Source organism: Rhododendron vialii, chromosome 4a (assembly GCF_030253575.1).
Source record: "Rhododendron vialii isolate Sample 1 chromosome 4a, ASM3025357v1".
NCBI lineage: Eukaryota > Viridiplantae > Streptophyta > Magnoliopsida > Ericales > Ericaceae > Rhododendron > Rhododendron vialii.
The window spans coordinates 24057886-24084440 of NC_080560.1; the positions used below are offsets into that span (position 1 = coordinate 24057886).

A 26555-nucleotide genomic window follows, 5' to 3' on the forward strand; every position below is an offset into this window, starting at 1 on the left:
GGATGCCGTGGGAAGATGTCTCTAGATCTAAGTGGTGTGTGGCAATAGGTACCTTGGAAAATGTATAGGTTATGTCCCGGTTTTGGCTACTTTGTATTAGTCCATTTTAGGATGGCTGCCTTTGAATGTATTGTAACTTTTGTACCTACCCTAGGGTGGTTGTCCCTAGGGATGTTTAAGCCTTTCTAGGGTGCTTTTCCCAAGCTCTTCTTTCTCTTCTTTGGTCTATTTTAGGCCGGTTTTGTAGCTGTCTGTATATCTCATGCTGCTGCTGTGTAGGAGGTCTATTGTAATATGCTTCTATGCCTTGTTGTGTTCCCGGTCGAATAGTTGCTACTCAATCGATTGGACCCAAGCTCAGCTCTACCTGCACAAATGTCACCCCTTTGCTCATGTGTTGTTCATAGTTGCTGCTGCATAGTGTGCTTTCGTTTTGTTCAGTTCCCTCTTTTTAGATGAAATGGAAACAATTGGTATCTTTTGCTTTAGTTCTCTGTAACCAATTGGCTTAAGAGTCTCTTTTCGTTTGTTTTTCCTCCCTCTTAGAAGATGGATTGAAAACAAGGTGTCTCATTTACCTTATGTAGCCATTTGGCTTAGGCAAATTTTATGTTCTTTTCTTTTCGTTTTTCTTTTCTTTTCCTCCTGGGGTATGCCCCTTGTAGGCTGTATATTCGGTTAGCCTCCTTTTTAATTTCAAGCTGATTTACCCAAAAAAAAACAAACCAATAGAAGATTTGCACAAGAAAAAAAGTGATGTTGTATTTGCAACAAAGAAGGGGGATCCAAGAGGCAAGGATTTGTAGTAAAAAGATGAAAGATATGATCAACGAAATACTATAAAAAATAAAGAGGAATTCATAACTGATGAAGACATCCAAGATGTAGTCTGCCTCGTATGCATGGTCATTTGCCTGATATTGTTCTTCTGCACATCAGGAGTCACCATTGCATGGACACATGTGCATTGCATGAAAAAAATAGAAGAAATAAAAGACTACAACTGGGCACAATCCATTGTAGAAACATTGAATACGTCAATGCACAAGTTCCATGAAAAACCAAGAGATGCAACAGGACGTGTGGTGGCATTGATGGTAAGTTAAAACTATTTTTCTATGAGAAGTGCGTATTTGTCTATGAGAAGTTGTTTATTTTCTATAAGAAATGTGTATTTTCGTGTCCAAGTTAAGCCATTTGATTAATGTTTTTGGGTATTCTAATAATTTCCTTTTACTTGTTCTTGCAGTACTGGATCTGTGAACACACGGATTTGATTCCACACTCTCAAAATGAAGCAATTCTAAGGATACTAAACTGGAACACCTCATACCTGAAAAAAAGATTTGATGATTTTGAAGATTTGAGCAATGTCAACATTAAGGTAAAAACACTAATCAAATTGCTTAACTTGGACATGAAAATACACACTTCTCATAGAAAAAAAAATAGTTATCATAGCAAAAACACAGTTCTCATACACAGTTCTCAATGAAAATACACAATTTTGATTGTGAGTTCACATATTTTAGGTATATGAGGAGGAACTTCAAGAAACATGTCAAGAGGCTCAGGTCCATAGCATGGCATACCCAAAAGTTGTAGATGATAACGACAAGGAAACTATATCACAGATGATGCATCATACACAATCTCCTCAATCTCCGACAGTACAACGACTTGATGTGATACACTTAACTAAGAAACAGCAAACATCTCCTCTTGTGTCAACATCATTTCCTGAGCAACAAGTAGTGTTCTCACAATCACAATTAAGCAAGACTATGGTTCCAAGTACCTACCAACCTGTGGACTCCATTAATTTCAATCAGGGACTAATTAAAGAGCACAACCAGATGGGTAAATTCGGTGACAAAATAATGGAGGACAATGATCAAGTTATCATCAAGGATCTCCAGCAGCAAGTCCCAGATCTTCAAAATCAAAAACAAATACTTGAACAACAAAACCACAGACTTCAAATCGACAACGATGCAATGAAAAAATTAGCTGGTGGAAATGGAAAAAGAATGGGATGCACGGAAAGAAAAGCTGCAGAAGATGCATATTATGTCCAACACAATCTTGTAGGCTCAAGAACAACACAAGTTCTTTCTAGAGAAGACTGCAATTCTGGAAAAGGAAAGGGATTCACTGAAAGAAAAGCTGCAGAAGACGGATACTATGTCCAACAAAATCTTGCAGGCAAAAGAACTGAAAAAAATAATAATAATAAATAAATAAATAAATAATAAAATAAATTTAATTTAAAATTTAAAATTTTTAAAAAATTTTTTTTAAAAAAAAAGGCACAAGGCTACAATTGTTCAAAAGAATGTAGAAATACGAAGCCTCACCAACAAGCTTTCCCTCACCAACAAGGTTTCCGTGCAACCTCAACATACCAAAGAAGCTCAAAAGCATTTACCGGCTGTCGAGACTGATTCCTCTCTGCTCAGACAAAGAAGTGAGGAAGCAATACATAACATCACACAAACGTACACTGATCAGAAGATTAAGCAAGTGGTGCATTCAGTTACACAACTATATGCTTCTAGTGGGAAAAAGGCTGAAGGGGACAACAAAGATGAAAATGCATAACAAAGACCACGAAGGCAAAACATAGATGACGACTATTACTTCGGTTCAACCACAAACAAAAAAGAATAAGTTGTCCTTGCCAAAACAAACCAGCCACAAGCAGAAAACAAGAAACTTGACAAGATCGCTCCCCTAGAAAAAAGAAAGAAAGAAGAAGAAGCAGGCATTGTCCTTGCCTTGCTACTTGACCAATGCCAATAAACAATCAAAAAATTTTGAGAACTCGAGGAGGGATGGTAAAAATGCTAAAGCCAACAATTTATCGTCATTAAATCATATCAAATTAACTAATGTTATGTTTATCATGAAGTACACACATATGGGATTGTGAAGACAATAGCCTGCAAATATATCAAGAAGATGTGAGGTTTCTGCTATGTGATCGAGAATTAATAGGCCAAGTAACATAAAAAAAGTTCTGTATTTTAAGAGAGGTGTATATGCGAATTGTGTTTTTCTATGAGAATTGTGTATTTTCTATCAGAACTGTATATGATAAACAAATTCTTTTTACATTCTAATACAACCAATAGATGTCTATGTCCACTTGCTGACTACAACACTACAACCACCAACATCTAGACCATCCTTTTCATTAGGAATAGAAGATTCCCAACAAGATATGCCGTTTGTTTTGAACAGCTTTTCATCAGTAAGTAAAGGAAGCACTCTCTCATAATTCATGTAGCATACACTCACAGTTAAGAAGTTGCCTAATTATTTTCACACCAAACAGACCTTCCTTGGACATGATCAAGACTCAGCTACCAAAGCACTTGATGTCGTCAGCTCAAAGATTTTGAAAACTAGAACAATCCTTATCCCAATATATGGTTCAAACCATTATACTTTGCTTGAGCTAGACACCATTGACCGAGAATGGAGGTTCTACAACTCCATCCACAGTCTAGGGAAACAAGATAAATACTGTGTTGCGACAGCCACTCTGGTTACATAATCACTCCTTATTCTAAGAAAAATGTATGAACTCTTTTAACTGTGTATTGTAGTTTACGTGAGCAGTCTATGTGAAGTGTGAATTGTTAATGTATCCATGATCATATTCTGTAACAGAGAAAGAATGTCATGAACTACATCAACCAACGGTGCAAGAAGAAGATTAAAACATCTGCAAAGCTCGTGGCCGATTCACCACAACAAGAACCAAGCTCGTAAGTACCGTTCAACTTTCAAAACTTGTCACTGCATCTTATATAAGCCCCTAACATTAATCTTGTATTCATAGGGTTGATTGTGCAGTTGATTGCCTACATCATTCGCCAAAAGCTAATGAAAAGACCAATCGAAAGCAACCTAACAAAGCAACAATGCCTTCAAATGAGAGCAAATATTGTGCAAGCATTTGCCAGTGACCCAAAGTGATCATGGACTCCAGAGATTTATTATAACAGGATGGAAAATCTTAGAATGAAAAAATATTTTGACGAGCATGAGCTTCTTGCAAAGAGGAAAAAACAAGGATATATATTCAACTTACTCATCAAAGTTGGAATCTTTGTTGTTCATGAGTTGTATAGTGGTTAATGAAGAAATACAATCATCTTTCTCTGAATTCCATATTTCATTGTTCACAGTTTACATAGCCTTATGTTGCAGTTCGCATACACACTTCTCATAGAAAAATTTACAATTCTCATAGAAAATAACCAATTCTCATAAAAAACTTAAAGGGGTATTTTTGTAAATCACATCTTAAACGTGAAACCCTATTTTCTATGGCCTATAATTACCCCTCTTCCTCTTCCCATCTCTTCATTTCCCACCCTCATCACAACTACACCAAAATGGCAGAAGACTTGGCAAGACTCATCAAAGATGCTGTAGATGCATCACTCAAAGAGACTCGTGAAAAACTTGATGAAACCCAAGCCCGATCCTTGGAAAACCAAGACAACATCGACCTTCTCAAGAAGCAAGTCCAAATCTGCAAAGATGGGAAGCTTGCCAAAATGTTGGCAAAGGAAGCGAAAGAAGCCACTACCAGTAGAAACGTGCGACCAAGAAGACAACCACCAACTAACTAGGGAAACGTGCGACCAAGAAGACAACCACCAACTAACTAGGATCTAACTTTTCAATCTGGCTATTCTATGTTTTTTTTTTCTTTCTTAGTAGATCTCTTGTTTAAGTATGGTTCTTTCTTTGTATGTCTTCTCCTTGTATTTGGATCTATCAATTCCATCTAGGATGTATGTTTTATAAATCTGGAATTGCAATCAGTCGTCAGCTCTTTTCTTTGCCTAAGGTTTATGTAACTAAAAGGGAAAATCCAGTAAGTCAATTCAAAGGTTAAGCCAGTATTGGAGGGAAGAAAGCTCAAGAGCTAAGAGTGTGGGAAGGCTTAAATAAAGGAAGGGGAATTAAGAAACGGGAATTGCACTAAAAGGAAGTGAAGCAGCAAGGGATTCTCTTCCAAGAGCTAGCTTTCACTTACATATGTTTTGCCTTTTTTATTTCATTTCATTCATATTAACAAATTGCCAAAAATACTAAAACAAATTCAAAACATATCTATTGGATAATAAAACAAAACGAAAAAAAAAAAACAGTCCCAATTAATTAATCTTGAATATATTCTATTTTTTTTTTGGGTAATTTAGCTTGAAATTAAAAAAGGCTAACCGAATGTACAGCCTACAAGGGGCATACCCCAGGAGAAAAAGAAAAGGAAAAGAAAAAGAGTGAAAAAAGTGCAATAAACCATTCACAACCCGTATGGAGAGTATAGTAAAATAAAGTAAATAACAAGGTGCAATGTGATTTGTTATCATACCCCGTTTCACTATCCATCTATGAGGAAGAAAGCACAACGGGGTAAGATACAAACTAATACAAGAAGTAATGATTATATGAAAGCTAACTACTGCCTGGCACATCCCGCCAGGCTAGGTTATAAGATAAAGTAATCATGGTCGAATAACGACCAGTTGATGAACTATCACTGAGGAATTGCAGCAACATAGCAACTCGGCATCGAGGGGAGACTGGACAGCTACTACAGAGAAACTAGGAATTGAGAAAAGGCTCGACCTGGGGATGATGGCATCCGACAGGGGGCCCAACCCTATACACCATGCCCAATCCAACCAATCTACTACTCCCAACCAAATTACCAAGGCTTGCCAGAAAATAACCCGCCCTCAACCAAATACCAATCACCACAGACGCCAAAGATGAGATATGCAGACCAAGATTGTAAAACTCCAATCTAACCTAGTATGTCAAACATAATACCCACCTCTAAGAGAACAACTACTATAGAGGAATTAGGCTCCGAGAAGAGGCTTGAACTAGAGATGCCGGCATCCAACAAGGTTAACTCCTCAAGCACCCTGAACACCATGCCCATTCCATCCAGACTACTACACCCTTAACCTAATCCCTTAGGCTCACCAAAATCCGAAAGTGAGGCAGTACAATAGCCTCAATATGAGTATACAAGATACCGCAGGAGGACTAAAGCTATCCCTTTCAATCTATGATCAACTGTCAATCGAATCAATGACAGCCACAGAAGCTACCCCTTTCAATCAGAGAACAAACACCAATCTAATCAATGACAGCCCCAGAAGCTACCCCTTTCAATCAGAGCTCAATCACCAATCTAGTCAATGATACCCACGCAAGCTATCCTTTTCAATCAGTGCAAGACCCCAATCTAATCAATGATAGCCACGGTCACAACCCTACTACACAAGACAACCGGGCTATTGAAGCAAAGAATCTAGGAATTTAAAGAAGCTCAACAAAGAGCATGAGTGATGGAACCAACGTTGTCCAAATGAAACCGTCACAACCAATTAAAGATCATAATATATCCCAAATTGGTCTACTATAAAATACCAGGCCAGCATATAATCAAACCTGGTGTGTTCCAATTTGGAACTAAAACTGAACTTGGTCGACCTCACTGCTATGGAATTTAGTATGGGTCGACATACACCACAATTAACAGACAAAAGCTACGGCCATGGTTGACTTTGTGTAGCTCCGGTTTGGGAACGATTAATAGGTTCCACAATTGAACCACTAATTGAGATTAAAACCATTTAATGTGCAACATTCATACGAGAACACCTAAACCATACATCCAGACCATAGTGCAACATTCATACGAGAACACCTAAACCATACATCCAGACCCTAACTGTAACAGCCCTGATTTTTGGTCAGTAAAAATTTCGTTAAATATTTGAATTTTATTTGAATTACTTATTTTCTCTTGAGTGGCTATACGATTTCTTGTTAATTTCAGTCGTAGTTAGATTTTGGTCATTGGTTAACTCTCGACTAGAAACCCTACTTGACCAATTTAGTTAGTATTCCAATCGATTAAGTTGGAGGAACCGAGCAACCAACTCACCTAGTTACTAGATGAACCTTTTGAACCTCTTTGAACCTTTTTGTGCCTTTATCCATTGGTCAATAGATGTTAGGGATTTCTTTGTCCATTGGATAATAGAGTAAATCTAGTTTTCTATCTAAAGTACTTGTTTGATCATAAAGTACCTATATATATATATATAGCTATATATACTAGCTTATAGTACCATGGTATTACTTTAATGTATAAAGTACCTTACTCTTTTGTCCATTGGTTATTAACCGCAAGGGAAACTATTATCCATTGGGTAATAGCTCCAATCTTCCTACCAAGTACAAGGTTTTATTTTAATAATCAAGATTTGGATTCCCATGTACTTTTATGCATTAAAATATTGGGGTATATCTAAACCCTAGATTTTTCAAAGTACTTTATTGAATAAATAGTACTTGTACTTTATTATTATTTTAATGTGGAGAATCCTAGCCTTTTATTTTATTGGGGTACTTGGTACCACACCTATATTTAAATATAGGGCTTTTGTTCACATGCTTTAAAGGACATTTTGGGTTATTTTAATATAAAAGTTCCCTAGTTACTATCGTCCATTGGACAATAAAAGTTAGGGGAATTATTATCCATTGGGTAATAGCCCAAATCTTCCTAACTAAGTACGAGGATCCTATTTTTTATTCAAGGGTTGATTTCCCATGAACTTTTAAGCATTAGAATATGTGGGTAAATCTAAACCCTAGATTTTTAAGTACCCTAGTCAATAGATTAGTACTAGTACTTTTATTATAATCTAATGGGGAAATCTTAGGCTATATATTCTTGGTACCTAGGTGTATATAGGCATGTGTACATATATACAATATTATATATGGGTATAGATTTCCTAGAGTTCACTATTTATTAGTTTAATGGGAACATGTGTCTAATTAGGATTGTTTAATGGTTTTTGGATTTGGAAGAATCTTGTACTTTGTACCTTTATATTATATATGCATATATATATATATATATATATATATATATATATATATATATATAAGTGTACTTGTGAGAGAGAGAGAGAGAAATTGCCGAGAGAGAGAGGGAGAGGGAAGCCGAGAGAGAGAGAGAGGGAGGGAGAGAGAAAGAGAGAGGAAGGAAGAAAGAGAGAAATTTGGTTGTACCTTGACTTGATTTACCATGATCTTCTTACATCTTTCAAATCCTTGGGTGAATCTTCTTCCTAGCCAAACCTAACTCTCCATTGTACTTCTATGATTGTTTGAAACCAAATCTTGTATAAAATATCTTTCCCTCCATCAAATCTTCCAAAAATCTCCCATAATCCAATCCTTGGTACAAATCCTAGCCATGCAAGCCTAGGGTTAGGCTTTGATCTTCCAAGATTGCATGACAAGTGTCAAAAATTGAGGTATGGAGAGAGAGGGGGGGCCGGCCTTAGAGAGAGAGAGGGAGCTCAAGTTTTGGCTATAAATAGAGCCATTCCCATGCCATTCAACTCACACCTTCACTTCTTGCTCCAACTTCTCTCTAGAATTTCTTTGTTCTTTTTTTGTTCTTCATGTTCTTGAGTTGTTCTTTTGTTCTTCAAGAAACTCAACCTAAGCCGCCACTAAAACCGCCACCCGACCACCCTTCGATCCGTAAAGTAGAGTAGTTTTAGTCAAGAAGAAGTTTCGAGAGAAACCATTCTCTTTCGAAGCTCCCGAAGGCATACCGTAGGAAGTTACTCCATCCGACCACCGATTGCCGTCCGTAAGCCGTTACTACCGCCAAGAAGTAAGGTAGGAATTCCTTATCTCTATGCCTAAATATAATGTAGGTACCCATACTTACTCGATGAATACGTAGGTTATTTACCATGTGAATCGAAGTATTCGTATTTTGATATTTCAAGGAGTTTGAGTTGCATATGTGAATTGATTGTGTTACTTGTGGTATATTATAGAATTGGATGATCTTGTTAGTATATTTCATACTTACTTTTGTCTTACCGCAAAGTCTTTGCATGTAAACGAGACATGAGAACCGAGAAAGTAGAAACATGGCACCTAGGGTGTGATTAACGAAAGGAAATGTATTCCGAGGAAGGAAATATTTTGAAACTACATTATGACCGGTTTTGGTTGCATAATGTGAGTTGTGTGTGTGCGTGTGTAAAAGAAAGCTTTGTGAAAAACCCAATGAGAACCCGGAGCGGCGGAATCATTGTGGGATACTCGGGAACCCGGAGCGGCGGAACCGAGGGTTTTGAATTGTGGCTTGGTTATCCGCGGTACGGAGCCAATGCAATTGTGTGCCAATAGGAACCCAGCGTGGCGAAACCATTGTGAGGATACTCGGGAGACCGGCACGGCGGAACCGAGGTTGGGTGTGTGGCTTGGTTATCCGTGGTACGGAGCCAATGCAATTGTGTGCCAATGGGAACCCGGTGCGGCGGAACCATTGTGAGGATACTCGAGAACCCGGATACCGAGGTTGGGTGTGTGGCTTGGTTATCTGCGGAGAGGAGCCAATGCAATTGTGTGCCAATGGGAACCCGGTACGGCGGAACCATTGTGAGGATACTCGGGAACCCGGAACGGCGGAACCGAGGTTGGGTGTGTTAAACAAATGATTTTGAAAGATGGATTGGTATGTGAAAATGTTGACACGGTCTACAATGAGTCGCGTAGGAGAAACTCAAAAAATATTGGACACCAACTATAGTTGATTAACGAATATGGATGTGTCGTTGTTAGCTGCGTATACATGTATCATGTGGAAATCGATGATTGTATAACCTGTTGTTTGTAAGTTATGGGTTAGCGGGTATGGGATTGTTCTGCTGAGCTTTTGTAGCTCATGGTGTTACCTTTGGTGACCCTGATATATTATATCGGTGGCGACGCTGGTATAATGTGTCAGACCTTGTAGATGTTCAAGACGAACAGTTCACCGTGGAAGCTTTTGGAGCAGAGGAGCTTGCTAGGATGGAAGAGCAAGCAGAGTAGTATTAGGAACCCTAGTTTCCTTCCTTGTTGAATAAATGTACCCTTTACTTATGATGTATTTATGATGTAATAATGAGCTAGATTCTCTTTATTATGTAATAAATGCCTCATTAACGTACCCAAAAATCGGGGCATTACACTAACATAGATTAAGATGTAACCTCAGATTTCAGTGTATAAGTTTGTTGAGAAGCAGCAGTGAGAACCGTTTGAGGTTTGGATTCCAGAACTACACCTCATTGTTGCCCTGTAAGCCACAGCCGCACTAGTAGTTAACCCATTTCCGCATCACTGTCCACTCCAAACACATTCGGCTGGGCGTCTGGGCTTAGATATATTGGGTATTGTGAGTTGGTGTTGGGTCGATTCACCAAGGATGAAGAAGATGAAGATCTGCTGTTGATAGATTAGGTTTGGAACTGAGATTATCCCTTTCTCTCTTTGGACCGATTCACCATGGATGAAGAGAAAATCGGCAAAAATGGTGGATTTAATCGCGGAGATCCCATTTCTCTAGTTAACCTCAAGCCTCGAGGATAGCCCTATAACGAGCACGATCAGAGCGTGAAATTACCTCTGGATCGGGTTGTAGAGCTTTGATGCCTCAAAATCGAGTTTTCTTCAAGCTGGTTCATCCAGTCGGCGGCTCACACCAACGAGTTTAAAGCAAGTCGCCGAGGAATCGCTAGCCAGTTGTGGAAATTGGTCCATGAGTGGAAATTGGTCCATGAGTGGAATGAAGAATAGATTCAAGATTGAATCCATATAAACCAATTGAGATTGGTGGTTCTATGTTAAAATTTTGGTTTTTTGTAAAGGGGATTGCATTCTCTCTCTAGCCCGGAGAGAGAAGTCTCAACCCTCCGTTGTGTTCCTAAAGACATGATTTTGGCAACTGTTTTTGTTTTCTTTATTATTATTTTTATTTTTTATTATTTTTCAAGCAAAGATCTCTATATTTGTTTTTGTTGTTGTTTTTTTTAATTTTTCGAGGAAAAATTACCCAATTGTTACACTTGAAGCCATTCACCACGTGTATCACTACCACCTTCCCACTCCAATAAATACCTGAAAAGTTACACAACCGCACACACCTTTTCATTTCCAGAGAGAGAGAGAGAAGAAATCTCTGAGGCAAACTACTATGGCAGTAACAAATCAAAACACTCCGAACAACGCTCCGATAATCTCACCGATGGAGGATGCGGTGAAGAAGATCATTGAGGAGCATGTGGCTCCTCTCAAAGCTAAAGTGGCTTGCCTGCAACACTTGCACAATATACAGAGCATGGATCTTATCCGCCTCAAGATGGTGATCACGACATTACGGGAGGCTACCACAGAAGAAGAGGACGAGGAGGAAGAGGAAGAGGAAGAATCACAGAAGAAGTTAGGCTTTGGTGGCCCCAACTACTTTTTGGAATGTTAGGGTTTGTAGTTGTTCATCAACATTTTGGGAATTTTTTCCTCCTTTTTGGCTCCTTCCTCAAATGATTATGGAATCTAACTCCGATGAAAGTTAGGGTTTGTAGTTGGGTTAAACCAATGATGCTATAATTAGTACTATTTGACTCTGATGATAATTAGGGTTTTCTGCATGTTAAGCTGGATTTCATCTATGTTAAATCTTGTTTGCTATATGTTAGTATGGTTTGGTGTATGTTAATTTGCTGCATGTTGTGTTAGAATTTAACTTATTATGGAAAATACACACTTCTCATAGACAGTTCTAATAGCAAATACATAGTTCCCATACAAAAAACACAATTCTCATTACGTAGTTCTCATAGAAAGTTCGCATAGCAATTTCACTCATTGATAGTTCTCATAGACAGTTTCCATAAGCTACAATACACACAGGTTGCTTAGATACTTCACATAATTCAAAGTGCTAGAACAAACACAGAATTTGTAATAAAAACCAAAAAAATTTCTTATTCTCAACAATTATTTCACGAATCAAATCCAATAACATTGTTTTTTGTACGACTCAATTATTAAAACCTAAAAACCAGGCTTCAAATCCTCCTTACAAGTAAGTTTGTTATGATTTCCCATTTTCCCACACCTACCACACTTCATTTCTCTAACCTTCTCCCCATTCGAACAAATTCTCTTCTTCTTAGGCCTCCGTAGAGGTTTTTTTGACAAGGGTGGTAAAATACTAGTACCACAATCAACCACATCACATTTCCATAATGATGCAACCGGGTAAATTGGTTTTGAATACACCTCATGATAACTCTCAACGTGAAAATAATGCTCTACATACAAGTTCAAATCCTTACCACTATATTTGATAGCATAGACAGCGTGACAACAAGGGAATCTATTCAACTACCACCAACAACAACTGCATGTACGCCTCCCAATATCAACACTTACAGACAGATCGGTGTTAACTTCAAATATATCAGCACTTGAAGGAATCACTTTCCATGTTTTAACTAAATCATATAACTTTTCCAACCGAGACTCCCCATAAGGACAAATCACCTGCTTCCATTTACTTGCCTTTTCTCTCCTCAAACACATTGATTTCATCATCTTCTTCCTTATACAATCAACCATATCCTCCACGGGCAATTCACGCTCTTTCAATATCCATGAGTTAAAGCACTCAGCTAGACTAGAGGACATTACTCCATAACGTTGGCCCGGGAAATAAACATTCGCCCAGCGCTCATTAGGCAACTCCGACAGAAAATGAACAACTACTGCACCACTATGTTTCAGCAAATTACCCATATGCTTATTAAACTTTACCACAGTGGGAGCATAAGCGCATTTCGAAAACACTCTGATCAAATTCTCTTTATACATGACATTTGTGGAAGCCAAACAAGTACACAAGTTACCCTTCAAATGATAACGACAATAAGCATGAAAGCTTAAAGGAAACACCTTAGCAATACCTTCTTTTATTCCTTTGTGACGGTCAGATATAAAAACAACCCTTCTCTCTTCATCCAAAATACCATGCAACTTCTCTATAAACCAAAGCCAATTATCTTTATTCTCAGAATCAACCACACTAAAGCACAATAGAAATAGACCTGAAAAGAAAAAAATAATTCATAAACCAGTTCTGAAAGTTCTCATACTTCAGGAACCACTTCTCATAATTCAAAAACCAGTTCTCATAGTCCAGACACCATCTCTCATAGTTCAGAAATCAGTTCTCATAGTTCTGAAAACAGTTCTCATAGTTTTGAAAACAATTCTCTTATTTCTCATAGTGCACTGGAGCCTATGTGAACTGTGTCTTATAGTCATATGAGAATTGTATATGTGATCTAGTTCATATCTGCATTACCATCTTTAGCTTAAGCAAACATCAAGCATCCCATATGACTATAAGAAATTAGTTCTCATAGTTCTTAAAACAGTTCTCATATTTCTCATAGTGCATTGTAGCCTATGTGAACTATTTCTTATAGTCATATGATAATTGTGTATGTGATCTATTTCATGCCTGCATTACCACCTTTAGCTGAAGCAGACATCAAGCATCCCATGTGACTATAAGAAACCAGTTCTCATAGTTCAGACACCAGCTCTCATAGCTCTGAAACCAATTCTCACAGTTTTGAAAATAGTTCTCATATTTCTCGTAGTGCATTGTAGCCTATGTGAACTATGTCTTATAGTCATATGAGAATTGTATATGTGATCTATTTCATACCTACATTACCATCTTTAGCTGAAGCAAATATCAAGCATCCCATATGTCTTGCCTTCAAGAACGTTGCATCAACGGATAAAACTGGCCTGAAGTATTTAAATTCTTGTACACAGGCATCAAACGCTACAAACAACCTCAAAAAACAATTTGTACTTTGATCCCACTCAACATAAAAAACACTTCTAGGATCTGAATTTAGAACAACATTACGATACCATTGAAGTTGATTAAAAGAAACTAAATAATCTCCAAATGCACTTGACTTGGCTTTCTGGACACCTAACCAAGCATGATTATATGACACATCCACCCAATAATACTCCTTCATATCATTAACAACAGGACGTTTCTTTGACTTGTCTTGAACATCATCCTTTATCAATTGACTAATCAGAGTTGAATTAGCATGAAAGTTCTTTGTCATACGCCCAGCAACACCACAAGAATGAACATTATAATACCTTCTGATGTAAAAGCAACCACTGACCTTGTCAAGTCTAGCATTGATATTCCACTTGCAAGATTTTACCTTACAAACTGCAGTCACTCTCTGTTTCATTCTTGACAAAGTCAAACTCAAAAGAATGGACAATTGAATATTTCCGTAATGCATCATAAAAACCTTCCGAACCCCTGACAAACAACTGACAAACACTTTTAATAAGCTCTGTTCACCCATCGGACAACCTTGGCGCTGCTGATGCGAGCAAAACATAGCTACCAAATCATCTTCTTTACCTACATCTCCCATTGATTCCAACCGACGGCCAACTAACTCTTGCCCAATGAAAGAAATGCCCTTACTAGTGCTAACACCAACATCACCACCACTATCAAAAACCCCACTACTATTAGCACCAACATCACCACCACACCCACTAGTACCACTATAAAAACCATGACTATCTACTACTATAACTTCAATGCAATTCAATCCAATACTATCAGCTACAGCAAACATCACCTCCAAAGCTTCATCATTATATTACACGGTGCTAGGATGATCACGTATAGCATAAAACAGTTGCAATGAATGTCTTCTCAACTCATTAAACTTGCCACACAATATCTTCACAAAATCTCTGAATCTCAAAGATCGAGACAACTTTATTCCGGCACACAATCCATTGTATTTGCAAAAACAAATCAACAATTTCTTCATTTCCCTAACAAAAAAACAAACAATTCACACAAAGAAAACCGACGCAGTTCCCATAAAATCGACACAATTCTCATATAAAATACATGTAGAGACCCGGAAAATCTTAATTCTTGAAATATTTATTAAATGTCTAATTGGAAAATTGTGGTTTATTTGGTGGTTAATTAGATTGAGGGTTGAAGTGAAATAATAGGAGATTGAGGGAGTAGGTGTGTGATAAAAAGATATATGAGTATATATAGGGTGGGTGTGTGGTGTAGGAGAGTATTTTTCATCTCCCGTCTCTCTCTCTCATTCGTTCCCTCTCTCTCTTGCCGAAAACCTTTCTCTCTCTTCTCTAACTCATAAACCTGCTCCATCTCACAAAACCCTCAAAGATTAACTTCTCTCCGGCCTTTCATTCATGTTCTTGAGCAAAAAAATCTCTGGGCTGAGCTAGAATCGAAGATTTGAAGTTCAAAGAGGCTAGTGCTTGCTCAAATCTCGTAGATCTTGGTGTTCGTCGCGAGGTAAGGACTTTTTTACCTCTTTTATATGTTTATATGATGATTTGATGCAAGAATCGAACTTTGATCGTCTCCTTTTGTTCATTTGAAAGCTGTCAAAAAACTACAGAAATCACCCGAAATCGCCTGGCGATCTATCCCTGGACTTGGGGGATCGATCCCCTTTGTTCTGTTTTCATCCAGTGACTGCAGGGATCAATCCTTGACGGAGGAGGGATAGATCCCCCTCCCCTTTGGACAGCCGTTTTGCTGTTTTGCTCTCTTTCGACTGTATCGACCACCGATCGTTTCTAAACCCTTTTAGACACTTCCAAACCTATTCTTTGCATGTCCAATTGACTTCCTACGAATACTCAATGTTGTCCTTGATCCATTGGTCTCCTGTTAGTAAGGAATGAATAATAGTTTAATTGGTTAAAAGGCCAACAAGATGCAACTTATGATTGAATGATTACTTTGTGAATGATTGTGGCATACTTATGACATTGTTGGCATGTCGTGACATACTTTATGAATGAATGTGGATTTGGGAAAGCCTTAACATGCATATTGTGTGAACGAATAGTTGTTTGGGTCGGTGGTCGAATTAGGAAGTCTCGTAACGCAAGGGGTGGTAATACGAAGACTTAGATGGTCTCGTAACGCAAGGGGTGGTAATACGGAGATCCTAGATGTTGGTGCACACTATAACGCTAGGGTTGGTAATACAATGACTCTTGTGGAGTTAAATTGTAATGCAATGGGTGGAAATACAATCGGTGGAGATTGATGTTAGTGAGTCGTGTCGAAATTGTTGATTTGCTTGAGTATTGGGAACAATATGGTATAAGGCGATTATAGCATATCTTAGAACGATTGTCTTGAATGATTGGCATATCCTTGAGTTGATTGTATTTTGTCGTTTGAGTTAAATCCTCTTGTTTTCTTTCCTTTGCACTTATCCCCATGTTTGCATATAGAATTGGTAAAGATTTTACTACTGGGCTAGTGTAGCTCAACCTAATCTTTCTTTTCGGGTTCAAATGCTGGACAGTAGCCCGCATGCATTGCGTGTTTAGAAATGAAAGACTTTTGGAAGTTAACTATTTTAGTTACTTAATCATCTTTTCTAAAGGACTTTCTTTTGATAAAGATGGGTTTGTAACTATTCATTCTAGAAATTCCTTTTGACTAAACCGTTCGTAACTTAATGGTTTGTTCGAACATGTATTTAAGTTTTCTATGGGGCCGGAGTGCCAAAGTTGTATAACTTTAATCATGGGGACTTGTTTTGTAAAGATTAACCTATGGGAACTCTTTGGGTATAATTTATGATATGTGAGGATCTTTTATCAAAAAGGACTATTTATTTATGTTAAAAATCGAGGGCATGATAATTTGATATCAGAGTATATAGGTTTGAATACTTTAAGACCGTGGGGAGACTTCTAGTCTCATGGGTTCAAAATGTCACATCTTTTACAAGACATATGTGTGCTTATGTGCATTGACCTTACTTGGCTTATGTGGCATTGTATTTCAATATCGTAGAGTTGTTTTGACCCATGTTGGGATAGTTGGGGGCTTAGACCTCATAAATTGATGTTGTTATTGATGAACTTTTCTTTTCTTATAACTTTAGTAAGATGCCTCCGAGAACGCGTGCTAGAGCAGGTGAGGTCGAAAGTCGGGGTGGCCGTGGTCGAGAAGCACCGGTTGAGGATGAGGTTAGCCAGCATAGGGAGAATCCGAATAGGAATCTGAGGGATGGGGTCGGACATGGTCAGGGAGAAGAAGTACCGGTAGTTCAAAATCCTTTTGCCAGGGATTTTGTCGCGGCTCTTGCCGCTGCAAACCTTCTAAAACCCAGCTCCTAGGGAAAGTGCGGATAGTCGTGCATTATCGGCAATGATGGAGTTTAGCCGTAGAAATCCACCACCTTTTGATGGGTCGAGCAGTGACCAGTGGCCGATCATTAGCTACCTCAGATCCAAAAACTCTTCAGGGCCCTTATGAACACGGAGGATGACTTGCGAGTCAATATCGTGGCCATTCAACTTACCGAGGAGGCAAATGAATGGTGGGAGTACGTGTTGGAATCAAGAAAGTATGCGAGGAGAGTGGCAAGGACCGCGGCTCAAGCAAATGAGCAAGATGTTGAGAACATAACTTGGGCCGAATTTAAGGTGCTCTTTGAGGAGCAATATTTTTAGGAAACGAGCCATGACCAATTGAGGGACGAGTTTGAAGGGTTAGAGCAAGGGGATATGGTAGTGTCAGAGTATGCGATGAAATTCTAATCTTTATCTCGTTTTGTGCCAAAATTGGTGGCTTCTGAGGAAAGGAAGTGTAGGCGGTTTGAAAGAGGCTTGCACGACACCGTGAGGAAGTTTGTTATGGCACAACGCAAAGGAAAGTTCTTCGAAACGTTGAGTGTGCGAGGAGCATCGAGACACCAAAGGAGGCACCCAAAAATCCAAAGGTTTAGGAACCTAGGCAACCAGCAGGGGGTATGAGTTCATCGTTGGAAAGTTTGGGTAGTCAAGGGAGGAAGAGACAAAGGGATCAAATATCAACTTCGCAGGGTCCGTCAAATTTTAGGCCTCCACCTTCTTCTTCGTTTGGGACTCGAGGAGTTTCCAATAGACCTCCAATCGTACACCATGAGTGTGGTTAGTCAGGGCACATTCGCGCCTAGTGTCCGCGACTTTTGAACACATGCTTTACTTGTGGGAAGGGTGGTCACTTTGCAAGGAATTGCCCGCGTGGAGAAGGGGCACGTAGTGAGTCGGGTTCAGTGCAGCAGCCAAAGGGTGGACAAGGTTCTAGTTGGCAAATGTTTGGGGGCAATCAGAGGCAGCAGCAGTCTCATTTTCGTCAGACCACATCAGCCCAAGGATCTCAAGTTGAGAGAGAAGCGAGTTCTTCGATGCCTACTCAGGGTTCCGGTCATTGGGGTGGACACGTTCAGAGTCAGACCACTCACGAAAACTTCAGTTGCGAGGGGTACATTTCTCTTGTTTAACTCCTTTGCTAAAGTGTTATTTGATTCTAGAGCATCGCATTCATTCATTGTTGCATCTTTTGCTTGTGCTTTGGAATTGGAAACCAAATGTATCAATCCTCCGTTGTTTGTTGAGACACCTATATGAGAGAGATCACCGTTAGATCGTATTTGCTGGGATTGTGAGCTTATCATTCAAGATCGTCGCTTTACCTTTGACTTCATTGTATTGAATATGTCTGGGTTCGATCTTATATTGGGAATGGATTGGTTGTCCACGTTTCACACTACCATAGATTGCTTCAAGCGTCGGGTCCGCATTTGTCCGCCTGGAGGTGCTTGTTTTGAGTTCTTCGGGGAGCGTCAAGAACCGATAGAACCGTATTTGTGTGAGTCTCGAGAACAAGAGTCGATGTATGCCTTATTAGCGAGCTTATCTTTCGTGCTTATCTTGATCGTTTCGTGGTTGTATTCGTGGATGATATCCTTATCTACTCGCCTTCGTAGGAGGAGCACCAATCTCATCTTTCTACCGTTCTTAAACTCTTGAGAGCGCACTGTTTGTATGCCAAGTTTAGTAAGTGTGAATTTTGGTTGTCTGAGGTTAAATTTTTGGGTCACGTTGTATCGAAAGATGGGGTATCGTTGACCCAGGAAAGATAGAGTCCGTAATGAGTTGGCAACGACCGAAGAATGTGTTCGAGATTCGTAGTTTCTTGGGCTTGGTCGGGTACTATCGTCATTTTGTGCTTGATTTCTCTCGCCTAGCGGCTCCCATGACTAAATTGACTCGTAAGGGAACTCGCTTTATTTGGAGTGATGTGTGTGAGAAGGCCTTTGAGGAATTGAAGAGAAGGTTGACTACTGTGCCAATTTTGGTTGTGCCCAAACGAGGAGTTGTTTATTCTGTGTATTATGACGCTTCAAAAGAGGGATTGGGGTGTGTGTTGATGCAATTGGGGCGAGTGGTGGTGTATGGATCGCGGCAGTTGAAAACTCACGAGCGGAACTACCCTACCCATGACTTGAAACTTGCGGCCGTCGTCTTTGCTTTGAAGAGTTGGCATCATTATCTTTACGGTGAGAGATTTGAAGTCTTTTCCGATCACAAGAGTCTAAAGTATTTATTTTCTCAAAAGGAGCTAAATTTGCGACAACGCTGATGGATGGAACATCTAGAAGACTATGATTTTGAGTTGCAAAATCATCCGAGAAAGGCGAATGTGGTAGCGAATGCGTTAAGTAGAAAATCAACACAACTTGCGAGTTTTGCCATCCATGAGTGGAAGACGATGAATGACTTGGGCTCGTATGCGTTGCATTTTGAAGAGGCCCGTGATGGAGTCACCATGTGTAACTTAACCGTTCAATCAACTTTGTTAGTGCGAGTGATTGAGGCCCAACAACAAGATGAAGAAGCGGGGGAATTTTGCACCAAGTTTCTTAGCAGAAATGCTCGAGAGGGGTGGATGATTCATGCCAATCAAGGTTTACGATATCAAGGAAAATTGTTCATACTCGTCTCGTGTCGGGAAGAAATATTGAGAGAATTTCACCATTCATCGCTAGCTGTGCATCCGGGAGGAACGAAAATGTATCATGACATGCGTAGGCAATTTTGGTGGCCGGGAATGAAGAGAGATGTAGTTTTCGTGTCCAAGTATCTTACGTGTGTCTTTCGTGCCAACAAGTCAAAGCTGAGCATCAATGACCCGCGGGGGAGTTACAACTGTTACCAGTGGCCAAGTGGAAGTGGGAGAACGTGACCATGGATTTCATTACTGGTTTACCGAGGTCGCCGATGGGGGCATCATGCCATTTGGGTGATAGTCGATTGATTGACCAAGTCTGGGCACTTTTTACCTATTCAGGTTACGGATTCGATTGATACGCTTAGTCGTTTGTACATTCGTGAGATTATCTGCCTTCATGGAATTCTCATCTCTATTGTGTTGGATCGAGATCCAAGGTTTACCGCACTCTTTTGGCAGAGTCTGCAAGCTGCTCTTGGCACCAATCTCTTATTTAGAACCGCGTATCATCCTTAAATGGATGGGCAATCCGAGAGAACGATTCAAATTTTAGAAGATATGCTTCGGGCTTGTGTTATGGATTTTCGGGGAAATTGGGAGGATCACCTACCTTTAGTCGAATTTGCGTACAACAATAGTTACCAATCCAGTATCGAGATGGCACCATATGAAGCTTTATATGGGAGACCGTGTCGATCACCCATGTGTTGGACCGAGTTAGGCGAGGGTACGTTGGTTGGGCCGGAATTGATCCAAGAAACTTCCGAGAACATGAGAATGATTCGTCAACGTCTTCTTGAAGCACACAATGGAGAACCACCGAGCAAGTCAAAGTGATCCGTCAACGGCTATTAAACGGGCAAAGTAGGCAAAAGAGTTATGCCGATCGTCATCGCTGACCATTATAGTTTGAAGTGGGGGATCGCGTGTTTCTTAAGGTGTCGCCGCATCAGAGATTATCTCGTTTTGGGCAAAGGGGCAAACTTTCATTGCATTTTATGGGGCCGTTTGATATTATCGAGATGATCGGGAAAGTGGCATATCGATTAGCTTTACCACCGAGGCAATTGGGCGTCCATGACTTATTCCATGTGTCGATGCTGTGAAAGTACGAGCCGGATCTGTCACATGTTCTAGAGTGGTCCGAACTTGAGTTGGAAGCCAACGCATCCTATGGAGAGGAACCGATACGTATCCTAGATTCGCGCAAACAAATTTTGAGGGGTAAAACCATTCCGTTAGTGCGAGTTCTATGGAGTAATCTTGGGAAAGAAGAATCAACCTGGGAAAGGGAAAGACGAAGTAAGGGAGAAGTATCCTCAATTATTTCTGAATTAACCAATGTGAGTCTTAAGATTTTAACTTTGTGATTGTAAGCTTGTTGTTTGGTTATATGTGTTGTGGCACGAGCATAACTACTTGACGCATAATCTTATTTGGTTAGAGTTGTAAATTTCGGGATGAAATTTCTTTAAGGAGGATAGACTATAGAGACCCGGAAAATCTTAATTCTCGAAATATTTATTAAATGTCTAATTGGAAAATTGTGGTTTATTTGGTGGTTAATTAGATTGAGGGTTGAAATGAAATAATAGGAGATTGAGGGAGTGGGTGTGTGATAAAAAGATATATGAGTATATATAGGGTGGGTGTGTGGTGTTGGAGAGTATTTTTCATCTCCCATCTCTCTCTCTTATCCGTTCCCTCTCTCTCTCTCTAGCCAAAATCCTTTCTCTCTCTTGTCTCACTCAAAAACCTTGATCCATCTCACAAAACCCTCAAAGATTAACCTTTCTCTAGCCTTTCATTCGCATTCTTGAGCTTGGAAATCCTTGGACTGGGCTTGAATCGAAGATTTGAGGTTCAAAGAGGCCAGGGCTTGCTTAAATCTCGTAGATCTTGGTGTTCGTAACGAGGTAGAGACTTCTTTACCTCGTTTATATGTTTATATGATGCAAGAATCGAACTTTGATCATCTCCCTTTGTTCATTTGAAAGCTGTCAGAAAACTACAGAAATCGTTTGAAATCGCCTAGGGATCGATCCCTAGACTTGGGGGATCGATCCCCCTTTGTTCTGTTTTCATCCACTAAGTGCAGAGATCGATCCCTGATGGAGGAAGGATCGATCCCCCTCCCCTTTGGACAGTCATTTTGCTGTTTTGTTCTCTTTCGACCTATCAACCCTCGATCGTTTCTAAACCCTTTTGGACACTTCAGAACCTATTCTTTGCATGTTCAATTGACTTCCTATGAATAATCGATGTTGTCCTTGATCCATTGGTCTCCCATTAGTAAGGAACGAATAATAGTTTAATTGGTTAAATGTCAATAAGATTAAATGTCAATAAGATGCAACTTATGATTGAATGATTACTTTGTGAACGTTTGTGGCATACTTGTGACATACTTTATGAATGAATATGGATTTGGGAAAGCCTTAAAATGCATATTGTGAGAAGGAATAGTTGTTTGGGTCGGTGGTCAAATTAGGAAGTCGCGTAACGCAAGGGGTGGCAATACGAAGACTTAGATGGTCTCGTAACGCAAGGGGTGGTAATACGGACATCCTAGATGTTGGTGCACACTGTAACGCTAGGGGTGGTAATACGGTGACTCTTGTGGGGATTAAACTGTAACGCAAGGGTGGAAATATAGTCGGTGGAGATTAGTGTTAGTGAGTCGTGTCGAAATTGTTGATTTGCTTGAGTATTGTGAACTATATGGTATAAGGCAATTATAGCATATCTTAGAACGATCGTCTTGAATGATTGGCATATCCTTGAGTTGATTGTATTTCGTCGCTTGAGTTAAATCCTCTTGTTTTCTTTCCTTTGCACTTATCCCCATGTTTGCATATAGAATTGGTAAAGATTTTTCTACTGGGCTAGTGTAGCTCAACCTAATATTTCTTTTCAGGTTCAAATGCTGGACAGTAGCTTGCATGCATTGTGTGTTTGGAAGTAAAAGATTTTTGGAAGTTAACTGTTTTAGTTACTTAATTATCTTTTCTAAAGGACTTTCTTTTGATAAAGATGGGTTTGTAACTATTTATTCTAGAAATTCATTTTAACTAAACCATTTGTAACTTAATGGTTTGTTCGAACATGTATTTAAGTTTTCTATGGGGGCGGAGTGCCAAAGTTGTATAACTCTAATCATGGGGACTTGTTTTTTAAAGATGTTAACCTATGTGAACTCTTTGGGTAAAATTTATGATATGTTAGGATCTTTTATCAAAAAGGACTATTTATTTATGTTGAAAATCGAGGGCGTGACAATACACAGTTCTCATATAAAAAAAAACACAGTTTTCATAAACCGTTTTCATACAGTTTTCATAGGAATTAAACAGTTCTCATGCAAAATACACCAAAAGACAGTTCACATCAAAATCTAACAACAAACACAATGATAGTTCAAGCTTGGCCTCAATCTAACAACATAAATGACATTTAAATAATAAAAATATAAAAATAATCACATAAACAGTAAAATAATCAAAATCTAACAACATAAACGATATTTAAATAATAATAATATGAAAATAATCACATAAAGAGTGAAATAATCAAAATCTAACAGCATAAACGATATTAAATACGTCATTTGCTCGACTCCATCAACCTGCACCTCCTTAGGCACCACAAAGCTACAACAAATCACAAAGCAACATACATCACTACTAAATAAAAAGTACATCAACTGAATAACTAATCAAATCTAACAACATACACCACATTAAAATTAAAAAAAAAATACCTCAATAGATCGATTGAATCTCAATCCGACGCAATTCCTCTCTCAATCGAACATCAATCGCTCAAGCTAGACGTCAATCTCTCTCTCTCTCTCTCTCTCTCTCTCTCTCTCTCTCTGTCTCTCTCTCTCTCTCTCTCTCTCTCTCTCTCTGTGCCAATATTCTTTTGAAAACAAGCCTATATATAGTCAACCCTAAAAAGGGCAAAAACGTCCATGACCCAACATACCCGAGCCATCCAGCTTCGGGAAAATATTTCAGGGTTGGGATCAAACCAAGCCTAAAAAAGAGGACCGGCCTCTAATTTTCTAAACCATTTTTGGATCTATTGGTGGTTTAAGGAAATTAATTCGATCTTCTCCAACATAAGTCCTAAATTAAACTAGACTTCTGGACCAAAGATTTAAATGTTTCCCATTTGTCTGTCCAATACTGCTAGTATATATGGTACTAGAATGATGGCAACATCTATTAGGAGTGGAAAAGGCCCAAACTCACTAGACCTGCTCCCAATAAGGCTGTGGCCTTTACTAAACAACTCTTGATTTTTCGGCCCAACAAAACCAGAACAAATTAGTTGGTTTTGCCTCCTTTTCGGCCTCCAAACATATCAAAAAAATTAAAAACCACTACGAACAAGATAGATTAATCAGTGTCATCCACATCACACCAATTTTAAACCTATGATATAGTACCTTGATTTGGAAAATTAAGATAGTAATGTACGTCTATTTGACTGCATTATGAGAGAGAATTAAGGGGGGGGGGGGGGGGGGGGGGGGGGGGGGGGGCGGGCGAGAATTTTGATACATGAGAAAGAAAAAATGGTCACGCGAAGTTTGAAGGTCATCGTTAGAAACTTCTACGTAGGCAACATCTTTGGTAATGGTAGAGTATTTATATGAGGAGACTTTGATTTGGCTAAAATTCTAGTTCACTGTCATACAGTCCTCTAATCTAGTGACGCTTATTTCAAGTCATTTAATTATTCCAAGTCAAGATCATATATATACATTTTTGGGAATTTGTGGAAATCTCTCATTTTAGTTGGTGTTGCAGTGCACTTTTATATCACTTTTTTTAATTTAAGAATTCTTTTATATGGCATGCACAACGCTAGCATATCAAATGTATGAAATTTTGAACTAACTACACATTCGTTTTTAATTATACAAGTAGAACTTGATAGATATTTTATTCTTTTTTAGTGTAAAAATATGTTAAAATTAAATAACAAAATTACAACCTACTATTTGCATCTAATACAACTGAAAAAAAGACTTATTAACAGATGTTTTAAATCAAGGTAATTAAATATCTAATTATTCTTTTCGTAAAGCAAGTCACACATCCTTCCATTTCAAGTTCAGACATGGAACATTTTAAAAATGAGAGCACTCATCAAATTGTTGTTTAATTATGTATCCATTCAGTGGTGGATCCAGGAATTTCACGTAGAGGGGTCACGTTTCGAGTACAAGGTCGGCCCTTAAATTTCAAAGCCCAAGGTAAACCTTAAATATGAGGTAGTTGATAATTTTTTGTGACAGTAACTGAAAAAGATAAAATCACTTGAAGAAAGTTGAACATTTGTTGTAACATTGTTAAGTTTAATTTTGTATGAAGATCATGTAATGGACAACAACAAACTTGCTAAGAATACAAATATATATATATATATATATATATATATATATATATATATATATATATATCATTTTATAATTACACTCATAATCAAGTTCCAAAAATGTCCATGCTAGTACTTTCAAAATTGAATATAATCTTTTTAATGATCAAATTTTTGGTAAAACAATAAGTTTCAAGTTACAGAAAAAGAAAAAAATTGAAACAAAGTCAAATATCTTTAATCATACTAATGTTTTAATGTACAAGGTAAGAAATCCTTTGTTAAAAAGGGAGCAATAAAGGCAGACAGTAGGTATTGAACTGCTGAGCTCTTGTGAAGGAGCCGTGATCTCTACCACTACACTAGTAATTGTTATGTTAAAAATGGTATCATATACCACTACACTAGTAATTGTTATGTTAAAAATGGTATCATATACCACTACACTAGTAATTGTTATGTTAAAAATGGCATCATATATATTATTTATTAACAAACCACGTGACCCTCCTGTGCCTACATTGGATCCACCCCTGCATGAGCCCGACTATTGTGTTTTCTCGTTAATTAATCCATAAAATCAGTAGGAGTCCAAACAAACACCACTAGCGCCTTCGATGACTTGCTGAAGAGACACTCCTAAGTGAGAGTTTGTATAATAGGAAAGGCTTATTTAGAATCATAAGTCTAGTGGCACTGTATTTTGACACTATATTTGTAACTCTATGTGTGGAGCCCACAACACTTGTGTCTGTGTGCTAAAAAAAATACGAATAAACTCTTCAATGGAATTCAAATTCACAAACTCGCACATGCCACTTGGTGGGATTCGAAGGCCCTATAGCGTGTAGAGAGTAATCTCAGTCATTCGAAAGTGTTTTCAATGATCCGGATTTAAAATCTCCTATAGGGAAGAGTTATTCTTTTTCATGAATGAGTTTATTTTAAATCTGAACCATTAAATACTAAGATAGAGGGATGTGATTATTTCATACACCCTGTAGCAAGTTTGCAAGTTTGATCACTACAGGGCCCCGCTTCCCACTTAGTGCTACAAGCCTGCCTGCAACCCCAAAATATTGTACTCCATGTGAAAAAGGAAAACAACGCACGGTTAACAAAAAAACCCGGTGACAATGGAAACCCAACTTTATTCACAGGCACAGGGGATTCCGTACCTATTCAGTACCAACCACCCATCCATCGAAAAACCCTCCCAAGTTTCACAAGAACTTTCCTTTCTCAGACCATACTCCATACATATCCATTTAATCCTAACCACGACTTTTGAACATTCAAGAATTCCGCCCCCAGGTACGATCGAGGCCCACAACGACCAAAGACT

The 26555-nt window shown here is 38.7% G+C and overlaps 1 protein-coding gene across 1 annotated transcript; it reads right to left on the reverse strand.

Annotated features, from left to right (window-relative positions):
• Positions 1 to 11958: 11958 nt before the first annotated feature.
• LOC131323815 (uncharacterized) lies at positions 11959 to 13472 on the reverse strand. The gene is made up of 3 exons (XM_058355655.1): positions 13430 to 13472; positions 12340 to 13010; positions 11959 to 12291 (listed from the first exon to the last, which is right to left on the reverse strand). The coding sequence occupies exons 1-3, from the start codon at positions 13470 to 13472 to the stop codon at positions 11959 to 11961; spliced, it is 1047 nt and encodes a 348-aa protein (XP_058211638.1).
• Between the last annotated feature and the right edge of the window lie 13083 nt (positions 13473 to 26555).